Source organism: Teleopsis dalmanni, chromosome 2 (genome assembly GCF_002237135.1).
Source record: "Teleopsis dalmanni isolate 2A chromosome 2, ASM223713v2, whole genome shotgun sequence".
Taxonomy (NCBI): Eukaryota; Metazoa; Arthropoda; class Insecta; order Diptera; family Diopsidae; genus Teleopsis; species Teleopsis dalmanni.
The window spans coordinates 98466190-98493194 of NC_051847.1; the positions used below are offsets into that span (position 1 = coordinate 98466190).

General features: G+C 27.7%; 1 protein-coding gene across 1 annotated transcript; it reads left to right on the plus strand.

Moving 5' to 3' along the window:
• Window positions 1-3258: 3258 nt before the first annotated feature.
• Window positions 3259-26800, plus strand: LOC119685961. The gene is made up of 3 exons (XM_038100383.1): window positions 3259-3654; window positions 17823-19676; window positions 26107-26800. Exons 2-3 carry the CDS (start codon window positions 17828-17830, stop codon window positions 26265-26267), a joined length of 2010 nt encoding a protein of 669 aa, XP_037956311.1. The 5' UTR covers window positions 3259-3654; window positions 17823-17827; the 3' UTR covers window positions 26268-26800.
• The last annotated feature ends 205 nt before the right edge of the window (window positions 26801-27005 follow it).

The window sequence follows — 27005 nt, forward strand, 5'->3', positions numbered from 1 at the left end:
GAATAGATCATCTTGAAACATACTCTCGGTTACATAAGGTCTATATCTGAGATATGCTCGCCGTTGCCTGTACACAATTAATTTATAGTTACAGTAAACCTTACAGAAAATGGCTGTTTGATTATATTTTTCTATTCTTTTGGGAGAACTGTGTAAATACAAAAAAAATTAATAATAAATATTATAAAATTAATTTAATTAAATTTTTAATTTGTTAAAAGATCTTAAAAGATCGTAATACACATGCAAAGCAGTAATACGATCTTTTAAGCACATCAGGCGGTTGTATGCGTTTAACTGTAAGTCTAACAAGGTAAATACTTTAAATATTTAATTAAAGCAGTATTAAGTTTAATAAATATAAATATTACAGGTAAGGCTTCATCACATTTCACCTTATTTAAATATGTAATTGAGGCTATGTTACGTCTCCCACCTTCAGACTTATTAGCAGGAATGACGTTTTAGTCATATTGCTTGCATCTTTGTCATACGCACAAACAAAACTAACGAAACTATCAAGCGATATACTAAAATAACAATTATCAAGTTAAAAACAAATCCAGAAGAATTTAATATCAATACTACACCCAAACTATATTACCAAATCTTAATAATTATTATTTGTATACGATAAATATTCAAATATTTTGATTTTAAATTAAAATAAAAAACAACTCTTCGTAAAGCGATACTGCTGCATTTGATAAATATACCTATAGCATTAAAATAACCAGAAACCATTTGTATAATCGTCTATAAATGATAATAAAATATTATTTTTATATTTAACATTATTTTTAATTTAACAAATTATTTTTAATTTAACTAATTATTGAAAAGAGGCATATAATTAGAAATATAATTAATTAAACGGAGTTGTAAACACAACTGAGTCTATTATAGAAGCAAAAAAACGTATACTTGCAGTTTTTCTAGATATAAAACAAGTCCTTTATAAAGCGTGGTATACACGACTGTCACAGTGGTTTGTATCTGAAAAACTTCTTACTGGTTCATGTATGGAACTATGATATCCCGACTTTTCTTAATAGAATATAATTGAGGTTATAGAATATAATTATTGCTGATATAAATAGTGCTATTATACAGCAGATTGAAAAATTTACACACATTTTTTACTAAGTGCGTTCATATAACCGTATACATAAACGCATAAAAATATACATTTGATAATTTTATATGCTTAGAGGAGTACCTTTACAAACTATAACAATTTAAATAAGGGTATGTACATATAGGTATATATGTTATTAAATAGTATAAAATTTCCTTTTCATGTGATTAACAATATTTCAAATGCAATGAATATGTTTTATTATAAAATCTGTTCAAAATTATTGGTTTGGTAATATAAAAGAATTAACACTTAATAAGTATAAATGCAGTTTTGTAAATATTATTACTTTATAATAAATTTTTCTGGTTACTATCGCAAAAAAAAGAAAGTAAAACTGATTTTATGGCTTATATTTATGTTGTATAATTTAATGAATGCTTTCAGTTAATTGGGATACTTTACTATGCACTAGGGACCTATAATATTAAAGAGGTGCCTGTATATTAGATTCTTAAATTTAAAAATTGTATTTATAAATAACATTAAACAGTAACTAATTGGTTACGTATCAAGATCGTACCAGCTAAACAATAAAAGTATTACTGTGTGTTTTGTTTATTAAGAAACGCGAATAAATCATGTAGAAGTTAGGATTTTGAATTGAAGTTAAACTAGTAACCCTCAGCAATTAAAGTCGAAGTTATTGACAATATCTAGCGATTAGTATGCTAAATATGTGAAAGAAAATAATCTATAATAAATAAAACTTAATTTGAACTGTGAAACATGGTGGTTTGTAGATGTATGGTAAGTAATGGTGCCGGTAAACCTAATTTTATACAAAATACAAGGACAAATTTGGGTATCTAAATATTCTAAAAACAAATTTAAAAGAAAGTGCCAGAATGTTAGGGCTTGATACAATTTTTTGTTTCAGCAGACATTGTCCGGGATTGGCTGCTGTATTATGCTCCCAGGCAACTTTGAACAGCACCACAATCACCAGACATTAATCCCTTAGAATTATAGTGAGATTATTTGGAAAAGAAGATTCGCCACCCCACGATTTCTAACAAGGATATGTTACGTAACGTCATCAAGGAAGAATGGCAAAATATGGACACACAGGATACTGCAAATCTAGTTGACTCCATGCAAAGACAATGAAAAAAGGTTATTAAACGCAGAGGTTATCCCATAGGCTAGTAAATTTAAGATTTCTGTGAATTTTAATTGTTTTAATTTAAGTATTAAGAAGTGCACGCAGACTTTTTCTGCTTCGAAAATTGTCGCTTTTGCATATAATTTTGTTTAATTTATTTTTTTAGAAGAATAACTGTTAGTTTTTTATGTTTTAATTTCATTGTTGTTTTTTTTGGTTAAAATAAATCAGAAAACAAAAATCAATTTGAGTAAAAATTAAAAAAGTTATGCGAAAAATTTAAGAAAAACTTTGTGGGTAAGTGTAGACTTTTTCTGCTGTGTGTATAACAAAGAAGTGTTTATTGTTATTAAATATATTTTTATTTAAAAATTTTAATTTTTTTTTAAATGCAATAATCTATTATTTTGTATAACTGAAAATTTATATATAAAAATACTATAACAGAAAATGATATTAGTGCAAGTATGTATATTTCTAAATAGAGAAGTAAATGACAATTAAATAATTAACATTGTTCTTACTGATTTTTGCTTCAAGTGGTATATTAGCAGTAGATAACATGTTATTGTTAATAATATCTTTGAAGTATTGAATAGGCTGTACATTGTATTTTCTTTTTTAATATTAAGTTATATTTCATTGTAGAGGACGAAAACAATAATTGGAGAGAAACAATTTTTTTTCATTTTTAATCATTTTCAGATTTCGCAACGATGTGAACCTGTTATAGGTTGACTTCATACAAAATCAACTTTGTATCAAATTTGTATTAAACCAACGTTCTTTTGACATGCTATATATGATCTTTTTATGTATTTTCACTAAAATCGAAGCAGTAAACACTGATAACATGCAGTGAGCGAAAATCTCAATCGGGCTTTCGACGACTTGTCTGATAATGAAATGTGTTGCCCGTACTGCGTACTGCGACATATGCTCGTGCAGTTCTCTGCCTTTTACTGTTGCTGCTTTTTCTTTATACTTTACTGTTTCCAATACCATTGAATCTCTAGCCAACACCAAAATTCTTCAGTAAACAGAAGGCATTCATGGGAAATGGTTGTGGTGGATTTTATAAAACCCGCTAGTACATCTTAAATCGATCGTTTGCTTTAAGTAGAATATTAGCAGTTTGAGATTCCAACATTTACTGCTACTGCATGTGATTAGTGCACGGTATATTTTTAACAAGAATTCGTTGCAGATACACCACAACGTTTGAGGCAATTGGCTTTTTTGAATTTAATTAAATTTTTTAGGAAATTCTGCAAACACATAGTGAAGTGAAAATAACAGTTAAAATAATAATCTTAATATAAAAATTAAATAAATTTAACATATAAAATTTGTGCTATTAAAATACTAAAACTCAAAAGGTGATACATTGCCGCATTAAATCGTTCTTCAGGTAAAATAGCTACTACTACACTCACAACACAAATTTTAAAAATGTTTAAATATTTAAATGTTATTCATGTGTGCAGTTATGTTTAATAGTATTTCATTGACTTGAATATATGCTCCATTAAAGATTATTTACTTTCGTAGATTGTACTATCTCAATGGGTTTTATATGATTTCTAATTCACGCGGTTAAAATAAAAACCAAAACCTTAAGAAAATACATATACCATATGTATATTTCTTATCGAACAACATTTTCAAGCCAGACGAATGCAATTACCAACTTGCAATAGTGTTTTTGACATCGAGTAAGGCCTCGTCCGTCTACAAATCCAATCGGGTCTAAATAAATTTCAATTGCAACATTCTTTCGTTATGTTGCTTGTAGCGTGGTTGAGTTCTCGCCTCTCAATATATGTACATATTTAGTTTAATGCCTTATTTAAATACAAAATACAAAATATAAAATATAAAATAACAAATTTTGCTGCAAGTGTGTAAAGCAGTTATATTTGTCAGAAACAGTTGAGCAGTTGCAGTATAATAAATAAGCTTAAAAGAAAATATATATATTACACATATATGTATTTACTTTTTTTACTTTTTTATTTTTTTTATTGTTTTTATTTTTTTACTTTTTTGTTTGTTGCTGATTTTCTGTCGCTATAATGTTGTCGGGAATCTCAATGTTCGTTCATGTTCATTCCATTCACGAACCAGTCAGTTAAACAAGTATTTTCGTTTTAAAATTTATATTTGCTTATTACATAAACTCGTCAGCGTTTCAACGACTTATAACTTATACAGCAGACGTTTCTTGTTCTGCCATTTGCTGTGCATATTCCTTTAGTTAGCCGTAATCGAGACATATAAAATATAAACAATACCATGACTTTTTATGTGACGAAAATCCACAAAGACCAGTTCAGTGCGATAAAATATTATAACAAAACAGACACAAATTCGTAAATTCGTATACATAACTAACTCATTCAAAGCCTAAGATAATCTGCAAATCTAGTCCAAATATCGTATTTAATCTTACTCATATGATCGAAGAGAATGTCTAATATATTTCAAGTATATTTGTAGATTTTCATAGCTATTTTGCCAATGTCGAAACCATGCAACAGTTGCATAGAACTTGCTTCTGCAGCATATGTCGGCAATTCGTACGTACATGTGCTTGTGGAACAAACACATGCGTTACATGCGTAAGCAGCACTCTTATTTATTTACTACATTTTCAGTAGACACAGAAGTAAATATGTAGTACGTAATACACACCAACATATATATGTATGTATATAGTTTAGTAACAAATCTGGTGTTAGTGCGTTAAATACAAAATACAAAATACAAAATAACCCATTCATAGATAAGAAATATACAAGGCAATGTGTGTTTCTAAATACTCACAAATACAAAAATATCTAATCCAATAAAGTGTAAACATAGAATAAAAAAACAAAAATAATTTTGAAAGTACTCGGTCATATTAATGTGCTTAACCTTTCTCAAATTTGATTCAAAGTGTTTTGTTGTAAAAGAAATAATCAAAAACTGGAACAAATAATAGTTAAAATATTGTCAGTGGAATCGATTTTGATTAAAATATTTACCATATTATATTTATTCTTTAATTATTATAAATTTTTTGAAACTGTATATAATTTTTAATTATTTTTATGTACAACATAAAATAGTTTTTTAAAATAAATATTTGTAATATAATTGACTATTTTCTTTTGAGAATTAATTGCGTCAGCATTGTGATGTGTTGTCATCATTTCATGTGATCGGACGAATAGAAGCAGAGTTAATGTGTCCCCAAAGTTTACAGAATCTTGGTATTATTGGTATAAAGATAAGCTTAGAACAAAGAAGGTTTTATTTTAAACTTAATTAAACCTTAACTAAAGAGTCTCAAATGATGAACTAATTGAACTTAATTGATGGATTGATCAAAGATCAGATTAATATTCCTAAACTGTAAATCTCAAAAACATATCATTTTGATCGAATATTTAGGTATATTAAAACCTTATGATAGCGACTACACAAGGCGCAATATCGTTATGAATATATCAATAACTTATGACCAAATTGTTGGTCAACATATATCCATTATCTCTACAGGTTTGATCAAAACTGTGTATGAATTCATCAAATATTTATTTAATTGTAATCTAAAAATATTATTTTTATCGAACATATAGGCATATGTTGCAGATTTATGTTGGCGAATACACAAAGCTCAATAACGCAACTTTTTGCGTGAGACTATTTATTGGCAATTACATGCATCAAAAGGCAAACCAGTTTTTCTATTCACCTGATTTGATAACGTGCAGATTTAACCTTCTCAAAAAAAACGCATTTACCGATGAAAGAAAAGTGTTTTATGGAGGTAGAAGTCGTCAAAAATAAAATGTATCAACATTCTAAAGGCCATATTAATCGAAAATCATGCTCATTCGAATTATTTTGAAAAAAATGAAAAAAGATTTGTAAAAGTACTGCAAATGCAATATTCATTTTATGTATATATGTATGCATTTTAAACTTCATTCGTCAATAATCATCAATAGGAATTTCAGATTTATAACCTACTTATTAGAGATAACGTTTGGAAACTATATTTAATACGGTTCCTCGATGAGAAACGCATGTGGAAAAACCTCTTATTAGCAATAGTTTAGTAAATCCAAAACCGACTTCTTGATGACTAAGTACCACATATCACGATAGGTGGAGTTTTATCATTCGAAAAATGGAGAACCCTGCAATCAACACATTGTAGATAACAACATAGAAGTACGTGAGTTTAAACTGTACTGAGTCTGGTTTTATTCTCTATTCTTCAATAATTAAAATATGTGGTGCAGTGGCGTAACTACAGGGAAGCGACTGGAAGCAACGCTTTCGGGCCCACGAATTTAGGGGGCCCCATTATAAATTTATGTATTCATTGTATTTATTTTTAATAAATTCTCAAAAGTGGGACGAAACGATTTGCCGTATAGTTGTGCTTCAATCCTCAATTTCTATCGGTGCTATATTTAAATCTGCATCTACTCCATATTGCAAAATATTTCATTAACCATTAACATATACCAAATTTCATTGGAGTATCAAAAAGCTGAGTTCAAAAGCTGAGAGAGTAGTTTGAACTGAAAAGGTATATATATACTTTACTGATATATACTTTATAGTATTTGCGACGTTTCCTTTAATGCGTTACGAAAATCTGGACAAATATAATATACCCTTTTTACACTTTTTCGTGTAAAGGGTATAAAAAGATGTTAGTAGGGGCCCCTTAGTTAGTAGTTGCTTATAGGCCTAAAAAATGTAGTTACGCCACTGATGTGGTGCGATACAATGGAGTCTCGTATACTAATTTGATATTGAATTAATTTGTTTGAACAATTTATAAAATCAATCAATAATTGTAACTATTAATATAGTTCATACTCGTATATTATTTTGGTTTTTGTTACATTTGTATTTATTATTATCTGCAATAAATATGTAAAAATATAAAACCATTTATACATTTTTCCAGAAACAATTGCAATTTTCTTATCGTGCTATAACGCAATATTTTGTCTAATTATATTAATATGGACTAGTTTGGTACACTTCTTCGTTCGGTTCGTTCTTCTTATATATTGGAAGTATTGACGTTATGTTGAAGGTGTAGAATGTGCGCATCTAAATGTAGCTTAACAACGCGGCCTTTCGGTAAACAGTAAATATAAAAAATTATATAAATATTGACTTCATTTTTTAAATAAAATTGAGGCAGTCAATTATTAATATATAAAAAGGAAAACAATGCTCTTGTCAGCATGAAATAATTATTTTAAAATTAACGTGTTACTAAGAAGAGCTTAAGGAGACAAATATTATAATAACTGATTTTGAATTAACTTTAATTTATTTAACGTAATTCGTAACATGTAATCTTTTTTTTTTGAAATTCTTGATTGTACGCAAGAACAAGAAGTTGCATATGATCTATATGCACTGAATACCCTTACTTTGTTACCCAAACTTGACATTTAGTCCCAATGTACTTTTGAAAGTGCTTCTCTATACAAATATACTTGAATGCTCATATTAGCTGATTTTATTTTTGTTTTCTTTACACCAATAATACTTGTGCCATGACGGATATTTTAATGTAAACAAATCAACAACTAATAAAACAAATCGTCTTAAAGCGACTACGGTCCGTTTTTCTAAATACGGAAAGTTGTACTTCATTTACTTCTAAAAAGCATTACTAATATTGCGATTTATGTTTTGTTTTTGTTTTTTGAAAAGACTGGTACCTTATCCAGCATTTTATTTTATTTATTTTAAATTTTATTTTTAACTTAAAAATGTACATAGTATTTGTTCATGTATTAATTACATTTATTATTAGGCGTTTTCTTTTGTAAGCATGTCACAAAAGAACTAAAAAAATAAGCACTACTAAATGGCAACTCTGGACAAAATGGAGGATTTGTTCGGCTTATATGGGCAATAAATGTGTAATAAAATTTAAAGTTGAAATTTCGAAAATTAATAATTCTTTGCAATTATTGATGAGAATATAACATTTAACAAATAACATAATCGATACTTTAGAATCAATCATCGATGCTACTACGACACCAAGTAAATGTGTTTTCATGCATTCCATGTTATAGGAAAACCATCGTTGCTTTATTGATACCTAGCCATACTTTAAAGAATCATTTCGCACATTGATTCCTTAAAACTGACTAAAGCATCAATAAAACAGCGATACCATTATAAATTGCTGGGATATAAAGTTAAAAGAATAAACAAAGTTTTCAGTATACCGTTTGATTACTTCTCATGCGATTTTATCTTGATAGCACTAAACTGCTTTCACTGGTATTTACACAACTTCTGAGCTTTAATCACAATGTCGTTTATTCGTGAATAAGATATATACATGAAAAGAATACCAAACCAAAGAGGCGTTCCTAGCAACAATATGGTTGCAAATTTGCAAGACTTACATTCTTCAATTTCTGATAACATTAATTCTAATAGATGGAGATGCTCATATATCACTTAAATTGGCTATAAGCACAAAATATTTTAAAATGGTGGTCTAAAGATGGCTTAAAGAATATACATGTCAAATCACACGTATGATATGGTATGTCAACAGTTTGAAAATAACATAATTGTGTGGTTTAATTCACTCCACATTATTTAATGTAATCACTGTACTGGCAGGCATACCACTCACGCTGTAGCCTACTAATGTGACCTGATATAGTCCAATAGTTCAGTTAATTTTGTGAAAAGTCTAAAATTAAAGTTTGATTTACGTCGGCAGCTATCGGCCGTAGACCATTATATAGCTAAGCCATGACTAGTAAATCAAACTAAGCTGCTAGCGTCAGCCAATCACAAACCAGTCGTAGTCGTCGTCGTCGTCAATATGTGTTATTATCTTTACCAACGCAAATTCAAATCTTTAGTGTTGATTTTTAGATTTCAAGTATTAAATTAATATTAATTAATTAACAATAATAATAATTACGTAAAATTTTAGTATAAAAGTTGTAAAAATTTTATAGAATTGTTAAATGTCATTTAATTGTGAAGAAGACAATAGTAATTCTACAACATCAAGTGTTTGCAGTTACACATATTCACCGGAACATGTCGATGTCGAAAAAAACATTGTTAAGAGAACCATTGATTTTGGACGATGCAACTCCGAATCATACAGGAAGCGAAAACGAGGAAGAGATCACTTGTGGACAACCTTTTCTGACGGAGATACAAGTTCTTCCAAACAGACAAGAAGTGAAAACAACTATAATGAAGGAGACGAAGAAGAGGAAACGGGAAGAAAAAGAAGAGAAACCCTTGAAGAAAATAAAAGTGAATGCGGAAGAGGCGATCAAGAAAGCTCAAGTCTTATCAACGAATTGCAGTCATATCTCGATTCTCTCAATGATTTTGGCGATGTGAACACCAAATTCATTTGTTATAATAAATCAAAATTATCAGCAAAGCATCTATATCGAAAAATTGTATTCCCTCGTTTATATTAATTATTATATTATTCAAGTTGTCATTGACTTATTAATTAAGTAGAAATATGATATAAATCAAATGGAGATGTTCGTTTGAATATATTATAATAAACATTACTTATAATATTGTTATCAATCCTTTTTATTTTATTTAACACACAAATTAGGTGTGATACAAAGCATTTCAATTTGATGAAAAACACTTAGCTCTGAAAAACAAATTAGGACTGGAGTATTATCTCTTTAGATGTGTTTAATGAAAACTCAAATATAATCCTGCATTTTATACGTTACATTGAATCATAATTCATATTTAAATAAACGCCATTTATCATAATAAATAGCGATATTTTAGTAATATTCATTTAGTACTTATTAATTTTAATTATCTTCTACATCAAATAAGACTAATTCCAAACTATTTTGATAATAAAAATTTTTTATTTACTGCAATGGTAGTAGAAAAAGTTAAAGCCACATGCGTCTTCTGAAATATTAAATCCAATAAACTATAAATAAAACTTTATTCTAAATAAAAAGTCAAATAATAATAATTAGTTTTTCTTTTACATTTTATTTTGCAGTATATTTAGTTCTAGGAACATTTATATATATTTTTTTTTTTATTTTCTTTAAAATTATTTCATGCTTCTTTTACATCTTGTAAAAGTAAATCGAAACTATCTCGATAATAGTTCATTTTGTGCTAACATTGATAAATTGTACTTATTGCCGCCGTAAATCCCCTGTGATGTTTAACTTTCCCCATCCTCTTGTAGCTCTATAATTTTCATCTTTGCTGATACAACGATTTCTTGAACTGATTTCATCGCTGTGAATATGCAATTAAACTTACAGGCGTCGTTAAACTTGTCAACACAGTATTTCACTAAGTGGACAACCATTGCGAACAAGCAATTCACAGAGTTAATCGTTTGATGGTTCCAAAAGTACTCTTGTGTTTGATATATTGATTAATTTTTATTTCTATATAGTATTTGGACCGTGCCATTAGGTGTTAAATATCTTATTATTAAAATGTCCTCTTTAGGATATATCACATCACTGCATCCTTTTGAAGTAATTTTAGATTATTTATCGATACATATCCGTTGTTCGATCACAACTTGATGGATGTTCGTTTTGAAAGCATCAAGAAATTAAGTTTTGTCTATTTATATACTATCCTTTGCGTTATCCTATAAACGAAAATTTAGCGGTGATAAATCGTATGATCTGTGTGTTTACATCACCAAAACTTAACATCATACTTTCCGGAAGTTTTCGCAAACGGTACGTGTTGTATAGCATGAAAATTCTCTATTGAAGTTTATATTCATATTCATATTTCTCTGAAAATCGGAATATTTGTCAAGAGAATACGTTTCAGATTACAGCTTTTGTGCCTCCGCAAATAATTTCGGTAAATTTCATAAGATTCATCTCTAGTTCTCTATTTTGTTTACATACTCTTTATACTTAAGTTTGGTAATCTTAAAAATATCAGTTCGTGAAGACGATACCACCATTTCCCTTTTCTACTTAAGTTTGGTAATCTTAAAAATGTCAGTTCGTGATGACGACAGTATTGGCTTTAAAATGACAACATAATTAATTTTCGGTGTCGAAGAGTATGTACGAAACCGAATATATATGTAATACATAGTATGTACTCGTCATCCATTTGACTTTCCAATCTTTCTTTCATTGCAGTAAAAATGTGGCACCACTTTCAATATTGTAATTCCACATAACATAAGCCTCAAGGTTTTTTCTGAAGGCCAAATTAACATAAGTCGTTGCTAAAGAAAATTCGTGTGGTCTTACTTTAACGATTAGACACTAGAACTAATTGTGATTAAGAAAATAACATATGTACATAGAAGTACTTACATAATATATATGTAGGTATATAACAAAAAAAATATTCTCTCAATTTATTAAAGAACTTCATAAATAAACATTAAAAATATGTTTGGTCAAATTAAATTCCACCAAAGTGTGGATATATTTTATAAAATATATTTATTTTCGACTTTTTTCTATATGTATGTATTCAAATATAAATATCTTATTTATTATTGTTTGTTATAGTTGTTATATATTGTTTGTGTATGGAAAAATTCATAAATACTTTTAGTATCTTTAATCATGTATTTACCATACTTACGTTTTTCGTTGGATTCCTTTGTCAACTGCAGTTTAAAAATAGATTTAAACCAACCAAACCAAAGTAATATTAATATAGAGCATGGTGTTTTTTAAATTTTATTTTAATATTTTAATATGTAGTATATTGTTTATTTTATTTTCATTGAAATTGTATATATAAAGGTTTTCTACAGCAATTTTTTGCTTTTGTTAGTACTTTTAAAATTATTTTCATATTTTTATATAACCATTAAATTGGTTAGCTGGACGTGTGGCTGTTGTTCGTATAAATGTATATATTTTATTTTAATTTAGAAACAATTGCACACTAATTGTACGAGGAGTTTTCCTTTTTAGCTTCGTAAAAGTTTTTGATGGCGACATCAATTTCGAGAAAGAGTTTTGGGATAAATTTTTATTGGTTCATGGTACTTTCTGGATACCTTTTATACTTTATCGTTCACCAGAATTAGATGAGTACACCTAGTGTTTTAAATAAAGTTCAATTTGTTCCTTCATTGTATAACTGACATATTTGCGGTATTGTTGTAAGACCTTTATCTTTAATGACAATCACAGGTGAATGGTCCGATGACAACTCTCAGCTAGTCTTGCATTGTTCATAAAGGAAACCTTTGGTAACAGAGAAATCAATAAGTTCAGGAATTTTTGCTGTATTTGATGGCTAGTATGTGTGATCTCCCGTAGAAAAGACTTAAAGTTTTAAGTGTTTTAAGTTTCACTGCCTTATATAATTCACGTTCCTTTGTTGTGGTTACTTGTGATCCACAGAATACATTTTTCGCATTGTAATTACAACCCGTTATAAATCGATTCTCTAATGTTGAAAAAAATTTTATGTAGATTTCTTTCTTTACATTATGTTTTGGTGGGCTGTATATGGCGGATATAAGAATCGGTCCGACTGATTCCTCGGTCTTAATATTTGTGACTGGAATTAAATCAGTGCATTCATAATGTTTAAATATTTTTTTAATTAATATTGCTGAGTAAAAAGTTGTGACAACCTATTGGCATTCCATAAGACGAGTTTTATAGGCATGAAATTTGTTTAGACACTTAGACTTAGAAAATTTGAAAGTTTGCTGTTTTCGGGTTGCTCTTTATGCTGATTAGTTGAAAGTTTAATTTCAGCATTATGTTTTAAAAAAAATTTAAGTTGTGGAAAAATACTTGCTTGCAGTTTGTAATTATCTGGGTGGTTTCTTTAACAAACAACATATTTGACATCATTTGTTCTGGTTTTCCTTTTCATAGTTAGTTGAAAAGCAAATTTAATATTAATTTCATTTTAAAAATTTAAAAATAAAACAAAAAATATAAAGGAAAAAAATAAGCCTTTATATTTATATATTAAATTATTTAATATATATTACATTATATATTTTAAAATATTGTTACCGACCTTAATTGTTTTGATTTATTTGTTGGGTTTTAGGCTTATATTATTAATTAATAATTAATTATTATTAATTTTTATATTATAATAATTATTATATTATTAATTATATTATTATTAATTAATAATTATTGTATTATTAAAATGAATTAAACATTTATTTCAATTTTAAACAACTTTAAAACCATTAATGTATTTATAACATATTAAAGTCATTTTGATATACTTTTTTTTGAATTTTTTGTATATAAATAAACGGTTAGATTTTGTTTATTATTTAAAAAAACGATCTGAAACGACCTTCAAAAAACAAACATTTGTCTTATAAAACCATATTTCGCATTTCAAATGCGAAATCATGTGAGATAATAATTTACCACAGTGTCGTTGTGTTTACTCACCTTAAGTGAGTAACTGTCAAAAATGAAACAGGGTTTCGCTGCCGAATTCTTTTTTTACACCGAGGACAACCTCAAATAAGCGCACTTTTTTGTAAGTGTATTTTATTGACACACAAATACTTACAAGTAATATATCCATTTATATACAAAGTGTTCTTTATCAAAGCTATATGTATTTATATAAGAGAATTCTTGGACAAATAAACAGATAACATTGTATTGAAGTCTATTTTCAGTATTTTCACACTTTTTTAATATAAAATACCTTTTTGTATTACTTTTTGTCTTGCATTTTTTAACGTATTCTATTATAAAATTTTTTTTGGGATTTATATCAAAAACATCCATTTACCTATTAATTATTAAGCATAAATCTTCACTTTTTTAAAAATTTATTGCTATTTTTTCTTATGATACATTAACTCGGATTTTGTAGTCATTAGTTTATAATACTAATTATTTATTGAATATATATTTATTTTTTATTTAATATATAATAATTGAAATATATTTTTATATATAATAAAAAAAAGTTAGTCATCATGGATTCCAAAATTAACAAAAATAAATCATAAAGATATATCATTAATTAAAATTTTTTTATATTCACATGACATATAATGAATCTTTTTAAATAGCAAATACATTGTTTTTAAACAACGCAAATTAAGTGCGACGTTGGCTAAGTAATCCACCACATGAGTCTGCGTTTTCAATTTAACAGGGTTCGGTGCACTTGTCTAAAAAATTATATACAGACAAATAAATATTTCTAAGACCACTGAAAAATGTTTAATCATGTTTGAAAAGGTTGTTACACTTTATTACAAAAAAAATTTCCAAATGCTATATTGTTTATAATTAAATCGCCTTCTACCAGTATTATATTATATAAGATATAAAAAGCCTTTTTTTTTAATGTTTATTTAAATAATTTATTTATAATGTCTATATCGTAGTAGTGCTGTTCACATTATTCGAAGTTTTTAAAAATTCGAAGTTCTTCGAATATTCGAATATTCGCATTTCAACGAAGTCTTCGAAGTTGGAAAAAACTTCGAAGTTTTTGTGAATTTTTGTTCTCGAAGTCTTCGAAGTTTAAATGTAGTGAAAAACTTCGAAGACTTCGAAGACTTCGTAAGCAAAAGGTGAAGTGAGAGCGCACAATGCAAACAAACGTGCATCACACAAATAATTTGAGGGATGAAAGCGTTTGCTTTGTTTGTACGGTTTTATGTTTTTTGTTGTTATTCTATGCAGAAAATTAAAAACATGTTTTTTTGTTTTATTTTATTACATAAAATTTATTTTATTATTTTATTATTAAATATGTATTATAATATATATTATTTTTAAATATGTTATTATTAAATATTTTTTATATTAAATAAAAAATTCACATTTTAAATAACTTATATTTATTATTTACATTTAAAAAATTATATTTATGAAAATTTTTAATATAATATAAAATACATGAAAATTTGATGGAATTTCTTTTATACAATTTTGCTTATACACTAATTTACATTTTATTTAGATACTTCCTTATAATATTATGTATTTCTTTTCCTAGAATAAAGGATTTAAAAATTTTCCATAAACAGTAAAATAACTGTAACTACAACAAAACATTCAAAATTTTATAATGCAAAAATAAATTTGCGCTTACCTGCGTGATCATCACAGCTCATACAGGTCAAATAATTAGGCATTAATGAGCAAAACTCATTTTTCCATAACTAATTTTTAAGGTTTTAATTTGTGATTTTCTTTTTAAAGGAAAATGAAAATTTTTATAAAATTCCATTACTAATAAAATCCATCAATATCAATATTTTCATATTATTACGTATATATTTTATGTTATATTAAAAATTTTCTCAAATATGATTTTTTAAATATAAATAATAAATATAAGTTATTTAAAATGTGAATTTTTTATTTAATATAAAAAATATTTAATAATAACATATTTAAAAATAATATATATTATAATACATATTTAATAATAAAATAAATTTTATGTAATAAAATAAAACAAAAAAACATGTTTTTAATTTTCTGCATAGAATAACAACAAAAAACATAAAACCGTACAAACAAAGCAAACGCTTTCATCCCTCAAATAATTTGTGTGATGCACGTTTGTTTGCATTGTGCGCTCTCACTTCACCTTTTGCTTACGAAGTCTTCGAAGTCTTCGAAGTTTTTCACTACATTTAAACTTCGAAGACTTCGAGAACAAAAATTCACAAAAACTTCGAAGTTTTTTTCAACTTCGAAGACTTCGTTTACTATTCGAATATTCGAATTTCTTCGAATACTTCGTAAATTCGAATATGAACAGCACTATATCGTAGCGTATTTATAATAAATCTAGCCGAAAAATTTTCGTTTGTTGCATTTATTGCGGCTATAACTCCTCTGCCTTTCGCTCTTACTTATCGCAGAATTAGGTAAATATTAAAGTGTCTTAACACTCTCTTTGCAGTCAGCCAGATATATCATCTCAAACATCACGTGTGAGATTCTAGAACTCACGTGTGAGATTCTAGAACTCACGTGTGAGATCTCAAAGAGAAACTTACATCTAGGTCCGGTATGCCGGTTTTATTATCCAATTATACGACATAAAAAAGTAATGTTTGAAGTGGATAGAATATGTTTTACATACCTAAAGAGCACTTTTATAAATATTAAAAGGCGAATTTAAAGCAACAGGAAATCAAGAATGACCAACAAATATATAGTATGTGGAAAGAAATCAGATTTTTGTGAAGCAAGACTTGAAAACGTGTTCCATGTTTTCTTACGGGATGATAACATTCGTCCCCCGGTGAAAGCTCGGTACGATGGACTGTACAAAGTATTTAGTCGAGACGATAAGCTTATAACTGTATTATAACTATCTGATGGAATTATTTATCTGTTTACGAAACCAACCCATTTTAAATATTTGGCTTCAATTATAAACTTTAGTCTCATTGTAAATATAATACTAATGCCACTAGTAATACTACTATTAAAAATAAATTAAATTAAAAAAATTAAAGTAAGAGAAATACGATTATTCTGTTGTTCACGTAGAACAAGTATTGAACAAAAGTATTGAATTGAATAAGATTTATACATGTAGATTAATAAAAATAAAAACATACGTAACAAACGCCATATCAATATTGCTTATTAGTTTAAGTAGACTTTGTGCAATTCATAGTCTACAATTAAACACAAAAAAAAAATCACGCAACAAACAGATTATTTAAATTTTGATAAATTTCTACACTTCATTGAATTAACACAATTACTCTAAAGCTGTACTAAACCATTTACCTCATCGAATTCTAAGGATAAGAGTCTAGTTTGATAAAAGTCTGGGAGCAACTGATAAGTAATAATTGAAAAAATACTGCATAGTTACTAAAATGATTACTAATCTCAAAAATATAATATAATGTAATAAATATACTTTAATAACAGAATTATTAAATTCCAAAACAGTGGAAGACTATGCTGAAGCTGACTTTTGTTCCTTATAATTCATTTATCATATTTTTGTGCAAAAATAAAGCAAAAGCAAAGAATCTAGAGTACTCTAGAGTGAAAGTATAGTAATAAAGTAAAGGATTAGTATTGCAAATATTTGTTCCACCTTAACGTACAATCCCATTTAGTAGTTTTGAATAAATAAACACATTAACAATATACAGATTTTCATACTTTAGGAGGCAGAACAAATTCTCTTAATACTTTATAAGGGGTCCACAAATATATTCAACATTTAAAAAATATTTTTTTTTTGCTTAAGTATATCTATATCAATTCATTGAATCAAATTAAATTATTACTGTTTGCCGAGATTGAAAAGAAACTAATAGATGACCCAAATTAAACATTAAAATTCATTAACCATTTTCCCATATGGGCAGGGGCATACTGGACTAATTAAGATTGGTGTTTTATAGCACTTTCGAATATTCAATACTAAATATATGTAATTATTTTCCATTATATGTTGAACAAAGGTATTGAAAACAAAAATTTAATGTCATGTTTTTAATAATTTTCTTAAAAGTTCTTAAAAGATCATTTTATTAAACAATATTTTTATATATTTCAGAATAAATGGCCAACATTAAACAGCGCGAAGGATCAAAAGCTGTATCTGAAACACTTATTGAAGAAGGCGATGAAGCAGCTAATTTCGAAATTGACAATTCAACAGCCGAAGTTGTCGTTCCTCCTGATAGTGGTTGGGCATGGGTAGTAATGATAGCATCATTTCTTTGTTGTACTGTAGTAGATGGCATTGTTTTTTGTTCAGGACTTATACAGGATTATATTTTAAAAGATTTTGATGTATCTAAAGGATATGTTGCCTTTGTCTCCTCTTTGTTAAGCGGTTGCTACCTAATGGCTGGTCCATTTGTAAGTGCTTTAGCAAATCGATTTGGTTTTCGTCCAGTCACTATAGCTGGATCATTATTTGCTGCATTTTGTTTTGGATTATCTTACTATGCGACAAGTGTTGAATATCTTTTTTTAACTTATGGTGTACTTGGAGGAATTGGTTTTTGTATGGTTTACATTCCATCGGTTGTAATTATTGGATTTTATTTTGAAAAATGGCGTGCGTTGGCAACTGGTGTGGCTTTATGTGGTTCGGGTGTCGGTACATTTATATTTGCACCACTTACAAATAGTTTATTAGAAAATTATGGTTGGAAAAATACTCTTGCAATTCAAGGTTGTATTATCGTAAGCTGTGCCATTTTTGGGATAGCTTTTAGACCTATTCAACCAATAAGACTTGCAGTAACTGATAGTTCCATAGAAAATGTAGAGAAAAAAAATAATGGTCATGGGAACACTGTTGCTCCTCGATCTCCATTTCATGCAAATGCTTTCAGTAAGCCATTACCAGAAGGACGCTTTGCATATTCAATGCCAAATTCAGCACATAATACTTACATGGGTAACTCTCCAAAACATCATTATCCTACTGCTGCAGAAGTTTTTCGTGGTACCAATTTAGAGCGACGATTATCAAGCAATTCGACTAAAGGGACAGAACTAAAAACTTTAAGAAAATCACAGCCGACGACACCAAACGGAGAGCAACAATTTAACTTCAATCTGAATAAAGAACTTTCCACTGTTGGGGAAAATGAAGAAGAGACTGAAAACGAGAATCTTCTTGTAACCGAAACTAAACCTACAATAGTTCAGGCACGTCGTCATACTGTATCTGGCCGTCGACCAAATGAAATTAACAGAAAAAATGTATCAGGATCACATGATACAGTTCATAATACATCGCGGCCAATGTATCGGGACGATATATTTTTTACAGGATCTTTAACAAGAATTCCCCAGTACCAATCACAAACCTCACTCGCATATCATATGTCAGTAACAAGATTACCAACAAAACAAGATATGCTTGAAGAGAGGCAGAAAGGATGTCATCTTTGTCCTGAAGCTGTGCGTCGTACACTTTCTACAATGCTTGATACTTCACTATTAAAATCGCCTTCCTTTATGCTTCTATCATTTAGTGGATTTTTAACAATGATGGGATTTTTTGTGCCATTCACGTTTTTAGTACGTCGTGCTAAAGATGCAAATATGGATGAAGAAGCTGCTTTGAGGGTTGTCTCAGGAATAGGTCTTATTAATACTATTGCTAGGATAATTTGTGGCACTTTGAGTTCATTTCCAAGCGTTAAACCCTTATGGCTAAATAATGTTGCTATTACCGCTGGCGGCTTAGCGACTATGCTTAGTGGTATCGTCATCAATAGTGCAACGCAATGGACATTTGCTGTATTCTTTGGTATATGCATTGCTTGTTTTTCTGCCTTACGTTCTTTGATTGCTGTCGAAATGATTGGTTTAGAAAAACTTACAAATGCTTTCGGATTTCTAATGTTATTTCAAGGTGTTGCCGCAACTATTGGTAGTCCTATCGCAGGTATGCATATTTTTTTTGGTCTTACGTTTCGACTAAATATAATAATTATGTATTGAAAACAAAATATACGTATCATTTTTTGCAATTCACAATTGCATAATTTCAAACACGAGCATACGTTATCAAATCAATAAAACCTTGAATGATATAGCAACGTGCTTCATACTAAAAAAAATTCTCAATGCCTAGACTATCGAGCTATATTAACATTTAGAATGGCTATATAGAGTTATTAACGTATTCGCTAGCAAAATTAACACATTTATTAAAAAGTGATTAAATATATCTTTACTATAATTCAATCATTATATATATACAGCAAATTTATTAAAGTAATCAAATTTAGATAGGAATTTGTATAAGTTAAACAGAAAACTATTAAGTTATTGTTTTCATATGTGTGTTTTGGAGTGGTTCAATATAAAATAAAAAAGAAATGATTTTTTAAGTTTGATTTATGGCTTCAAGATATTACGTAAACATTTGAAAAATGAATAAAATTTTTGAAAATGTATAAAATTCATTAGTGTAAGAAAAATTTAATATATTATATTTTTTTATTATATATTATAACTCACTAAAAACTGCATCATAACAGGGAAGAAGATTTTGATCATACTGCATTATCTGCTTTTTAATGCGCCCAGTTAAAATTCAGCGTATATTATATTTCACCTTTCTTTTAACTGATATGGACACACAATCCTACTGTCATTTGTCTTTAATATTGGATTCACACAAGAGCTTGTTTATAATTTTAGCTGTCAAAAATTTTTATTTTGCATTGAAAGCAACAAAAATTGACAGCTGAAATCACAAATGTGACAGCTAAATTACAAACATTACAGCTAAAATTACAAACGAAACTCTCGTATGAATCCAGAATAAGTTCCCTGGATTTAATTTTGGTACAGAACTTACGAATTTCACACATTGCCAATCTGTATACATGAGCTCTGCTTGGTTGTGTGTAAAACAGTTATTTAGTTTAGTTAAAGAAGTTATTTTAGCTATTTTTTTTATTTTTGTGAAATGATAAAATGTAACGTAGTCTTTTAAATCATAGTGAAGTAATGAATTTAAATAAGTACTGGATAAACTCAATATTTATAAAAATACTGAAATCATAAATAAAATATATAAAAAAAATATTGCAAAAATAGATTATGCAAATTTGACTAATTAAATAATATTGAAGAATTAATAAATAAATATTCTTTCAGGTGCTTATCATATATTTTTATTATATGTTAAGCATTGTATACTATTATAAATTTATTACAAAAAGCCTTTTCTTTTGTAAACATATCACAAAAGAACTGCTTTTTTTTTAAAATAACATATGAAACAATAACACTGCTGGCTTATTTAGTCCAACATTTTTGTAATCGCTTAACTAATAAGCAGTTCAAATCGTATGGTTGCCAAGACTAAAAATTCGTCTATTGTGAATGATTTTTGGAAGTACATACAAAATATCCAATTAATAGTTAACGAAAGATTTTCTTGATTCTTCGTATTTCGTGTCGTCATTGTACGTAAAAAATACGTTACTTTTTCTATTTATTATTTTACTGTTAAAAGGAATGAAATTTCATGTAAAAAAAAAAATATTCTTACCAATAATTGCTAAGAAAGAATTATTATTCATTTTGGAAATTTAAACTTTAAATTTTATTATATGCTTTATATATATAAGCCTAACAAAATCTCCATTTTGTTCTGAGTTGCTATCGAAAGTAGAGCTTATTTTATTTGTTATTTTGCGACATGCTTACAAAAGAAAAGGCGTAAAGCTGTAATTACTTACAATTATTATTTTTACTGTTTTGGTTTGGCAAGATTTTGATAAAAAACTCAATATATTAATATATGTTTTATATTTTTTCATTAAACAATATTTTTTGTACGCAAGATGCGTGCTGCTTTTACGTTTTAATGTGCAAAACTTGATCATTAGTGAGGCACTTTTCGAAAGGATACTGGGATGTGTTTAGTAATAAGCTCGAATCGAACACCGTCACAGATGTGTTTGATAATGCTTAAAATTTCAGACCGTCACTGCGCTACCCAGTTTGGTATTAAGACAATTAACTTTCAGAATATAATGCAGTAAAGGCTTAACGATGGATTGCTGAACAAGAGAATAACAGTTCTATAAGAGACGATAGATTCTTTCATTGTCTAAGTTTCTTTACTTTATGAGATTAAGAATGGGAAAATCAAGTAGGATTATATCTGGGGACTTGCATTTGAACTCAAATTTATTAGAAAGTAAAAATGATTTTAGTTACAATATAATCAATTTTAATCGGAATTCATTATTCCGAGGGCTTAATTTCATTACCGCGGAATATAAAGTTTTTTCAAAGGAAATCAAATGTAATATGTTAGGGGTTTGGTGATACAGAAAGGATGATGTTGAACTCAGAAGGATCGAATATAGTAAAAATATTGGTGATGAGAGTATTGAACGTATATGTGTCTATGCGGACATGAAGTTTAAATGTAACTCCTCTTGACTTAATACAGTGGCAAACCGAATAGTAGAAAGTTTAAAATGTCAAGAATTTTACGACCCAAAAATATTTTGTGTCTTAATTTGTAGCAAGACGTGGAAATAAGGATACTCAGTCTGGTTTCCACTTTGATGACTTAATTAGGTTTAATAAGCGTTAAGTTCCGAAATAGGGTACCTTTTGATAGTAAAGTGAAAAAAATTTATATTAAAATAATTTGCACGTTGTTCATTTCAAAGCATAATCAAAAACTTTTTACTTCAGAGTGGATTTTCTTTATATCCCAAAGAAAAGTAATTTATAGCTATAAATTATTAAGATCTAGACATAACGTACATATGTTTAAGCGGATAACATGGAATTCTTAAATTATTGAATACCTGGAATTAGCTTGGTGGCCAAAAAGGGTGCAATTGCAGCATTCGAGAGAGTTCGAGAATAAATGCTCACGTTTGGGGTGAGATGTGCCACAATGAAATTTATAAAAAGATTAATTGTATAGTTCAACAGAATGGAAGTTCTAGGCATAGTAAGAGTTTAAGGAATCCCGTTGCATTTAGGCTTTAGATAATATACAACTAGATAATGAGTATAATTCTTATATACCATAACAGATTAGATTTAACTATTTCAAAAAAGGGTCATTGGTAATTATGTATCATCGATAGCTAATATCAATTTAAGATATTTCTCATCATATAAGCAAAGGACTTTTTTCAAGAATATGGAAACTATTATATTCTCAGCTGGTTTTAAGGCACAGTTCGAGATTTGTTACTTCTTAATATCTGCAATTGCATTTTTATCATGCGTTCAATAGATCCGCAACGGTTCTATTATTTGACAGTGTCATCTCGATGCGGTGCCAAATCAAAGTAATATTAAGTGGATGTAGAACATGGTGTTATTTGAGTGTTATATCTCAATATACTATTTATTTTATTTCATTAATATTAAAATCTTTATATAGTAGATTGGAAATTACTTACCAATTTTTGAAAGCATTTAGTTTAGTTAGTTAGTAGTTTGGTTATGTTTGTTTTAAGTTGAGCATTGATTATGAATGAGTGAAGTGGAGAGTTTACCTCGTATTTTGGTATGAATTAAATTTAGATTAGCCATTCAAAACCATCTTTTGCATTTTTTGCTAATCAACAACTTATTATTTTTATTACAAATATATGCACATAAAACTAAATATGAAAGTTTGGTAAAAAGTAAATTTATTTTTTTTTAAATTAAATCCTTACAATGTAATTAATAATATTAAAAATAAAATTTAAAAAAAATGTACAGACGAAAAATTACTAAGTTACTTTGGTAAATGAAGTTGAGAATTCTTTTAATATTTAATAAGGGCTTATATCATTTGAGTTTGTTGCTAATTAAATTGGTGATTGGGCAAGATCTTACGAAAGTTTCCTGATCTTAACGATTTAAGCTTCCGTCAACTGGTAGACTGGAATTCAGATATTTCCAGATGAAACGAGAACTGCGTTAATCCGTTAAATAAAATTGTTATTGACTTTTTGAAGCATTAGCAGAACATAGATAGGACGTTATGGTTATGGTTTTGCCTGAAGATACCCGTTTTAGTTTGTGATGCAACTATAGCAATCCGTAATATGTTATCAAATCCCATTTGTTAAGATAAAATTCCGAAATTATTTACAAGTAAAGAGTCTAAAATCAACATAACTTTATAGTTAAATCCAATTTTTCGATTACTTTTAAATGAATTTTTTTTCTAAAGTTTTTAGATTCTTGATAAAACTTAATTTTATAAGTTTCAAAAAATAAAAGGATATCTGTTTTCTATTGATATCAGTTATTTCTTGACCTATATACTCAACAGTTGCTGAAAGTGGTTATGAAATCAAATACAGTTATTACTGGTGGTCTGTTGAGCAATTGTATCATGTGAAATGACTCTAGCATTGACATTAATATAATCCATTGTGACAGTTGCATTTAAATATATCCAAATTTGCGATGGAAAGGACAGCACCTATCCGGAACTCAGTACTGCTTGAGAGCAGTTATGATGAGCATAAGTTTATCGTTATTTATCAGCAAGTTAAGACCATGTGACTTTATTCATTATGAATATTGATCGTTATTCATTAACACGTGGATAGATTGGCACACATTAACTAGGAAGCGTCATCTTAACGGAGTGACTTGTATTTATATTGGCTATATTTATTATTAATTGCTGGGTAAAAAACAAATATTAACTTTAGTGCGGTGTAAATTTGCTGGGTACAGAATGCTTATCATAGTTGGCACCGCTAAAAATTACCGGTTACTTACAGTTTTTTGATTTGTGTTTTTGATCCAAAAGTTTTAAAGTGATTGTAAGCAGCTGCTTTTCTGTTCGTGTTTATAGCTCTTCAGTACATGATAACTTAAACTATTAAGTACTATTTATATTTATCAATTTACAAATTTAACAATTATTTATAAGTTCAATTCATTTATTTACAAAATGGCTTTTACTGATTTAAAGGTTTAATTTGCGCTGATTTCATGTTCGATAGGAGTTATTATTTAATCTTAAAATCTAATCTAATAATTTATTATACGTATAATAAATTTCTTCAAAAAGCTAAACGATCTTTTATGTCGGATAGTATTCCACAGTAAATTATATTTTTATTATGTTTTACTTTAGGCATGTTAAATAAGAAAAAATCAATAACGTCCGCATTATTACCAATATTTCTGTACTTATAAAAAACGCTTCTCAGAATACAAAATATGAAAAAATTAATAAACTGAAATATTTATTTCAATTAGTTTTAAATAATTAAATTCAAATGAAAATATAGTTAAAGTAACGAATGATATATTTAAAACACAAAAATATAAGTCATATATTCTAGAATTTCTGTTTTATGTATTTGTTTTTGTAATAATTTTTTTACATGGAATGATTGAAGTGTGTTACTAAATTTTATTTTTGACTAAAAATACTTTATGAAAAACAAATCAAAATATGTGTATTTAATATTAAGGGCCTTCATTTTAAGGTGTAGATGTTTTTGGAACATCTACCAGAAAAAAAAATACAGCTCATGCACGGCGGCGACTCAATACTTTAGGAGCCGCCTTTCTCGAGGATATTGACCAATTACAGAACCTGAGACTAAATAGCATTTTAGGCTTTGCCAAAGGATCTAGGTGGTTTTAAACCCTGAGTTTTTCCTATATATACGGTAACAGAATGGGCCAATAGGCCTAATTGGATCCAATAGGGATCGCCGGTAAAACCTAATCTAGCCTTTACGAGTGTTCACTTCTTGGTATATATCTTTTTAAGCAATGACTGAATGTCCTTACAGTATAGTATAGTATACAGTAAATTTATTTTTCTTGTGTAATGTTAAAAATGGACACCCATCATGTGCACATTTACCAGATCTTGATTCTAATTAAGAGTACACGAAAAAACTTTAATTTAAAGTCAAATTATAGTTAAGCGGCCATTGATCATAATTATATAATGAATTAAAATTCAAAAAAACTTACAATAGATAAAGTATCGCATCTTATTAAACGTTTATTAAGATTTTATTTTTTAGTGGAGCCTTGAAGCCTTAATGAATTACACACAATAAATCCTTTTTTAGTTGGGTCGTTTTACATTAAAATACAGGGCAAATTGAAAAAAATTCTAAAAAAAGGATTTTTAGAAAAAATTTTTAATATTGTTATATTATACAAAGTGCATAACGCGATATAGTGCGTATCTCTTAAAAAGTTAATTTTTTTATAATAGTATAATTTCTTTTATATTTAAGAATGTATTACTTTTCTCTAATTTGTGAATAAATTGTTAGCTTAAAATAATTGTTTAAACTTATTGAATAAAAATGATTAAAACATAAATATATTTTATATTCTTTTAGGCGCACTGTACGACAACACTGGAAGTTACGATGTTTCGTTTTATTTTGCCGGCGGTCTCATTTTGCTCTCAGCCTTCTTATGTTATCCATTAACTTACGTTTCAAAATGGGAAAAAGCCCGTAACGAGAAAAAGCTTTCACAAACTGTTCCTACCGCTTAAGTCGGGGAAGTTAAAAAATAGTTCGAAATTACATATATAGTTCAGTCATATCTTGCTGTGTATATTGTATCATAATATTTTAAACATATTGATTTTTAGCAAACGTTTAAAGAATAATTTTAAGTTCAATAATTAAAGAAAAAAATTCATTTTTGGGACTTTTCAGTATAAAATATTGTCATTATCTAAAATGTGTGCCGTTTGTTATATATGTGTATATATGTAAATAACTTATTAACAAAATTTTTAACAAAGTTGTTTGCATATTATATCTACCCATTTCTAATCATACTATCTTAAGTAACCATATTGTTTTTATTAAAAATTTTCGACCTTAATTTTGTATTTTGAAACAAATTACTTTAACAAAAAGTGATTAAGTAAATTAGTTTATAAAAATATAAAATATGAGATTTTATATGTTTGTCCATAAAGACGTAAAACTAATAGAAATGTATGTCAATTAAAAACAGATTACAGCTATTATTCAAATTATTTCATAAACAAATGTAATTGTTTGATAAATAATATAGCATAATTTCGACTATCATAAATAAAAATATTTTAATTGTAAGAAATCTTTATTTCTAATATTTATTGATTAAAACTACACAAAATATGATCTTATAATAGTTATAATAGTTACTTGTTAAATAAATGTAAAGCGGTTTGTACAAACTTCAAATATTTTTTAAATTAAATTTAGAATTTAGTACTACAATATACAATCACAAAAAT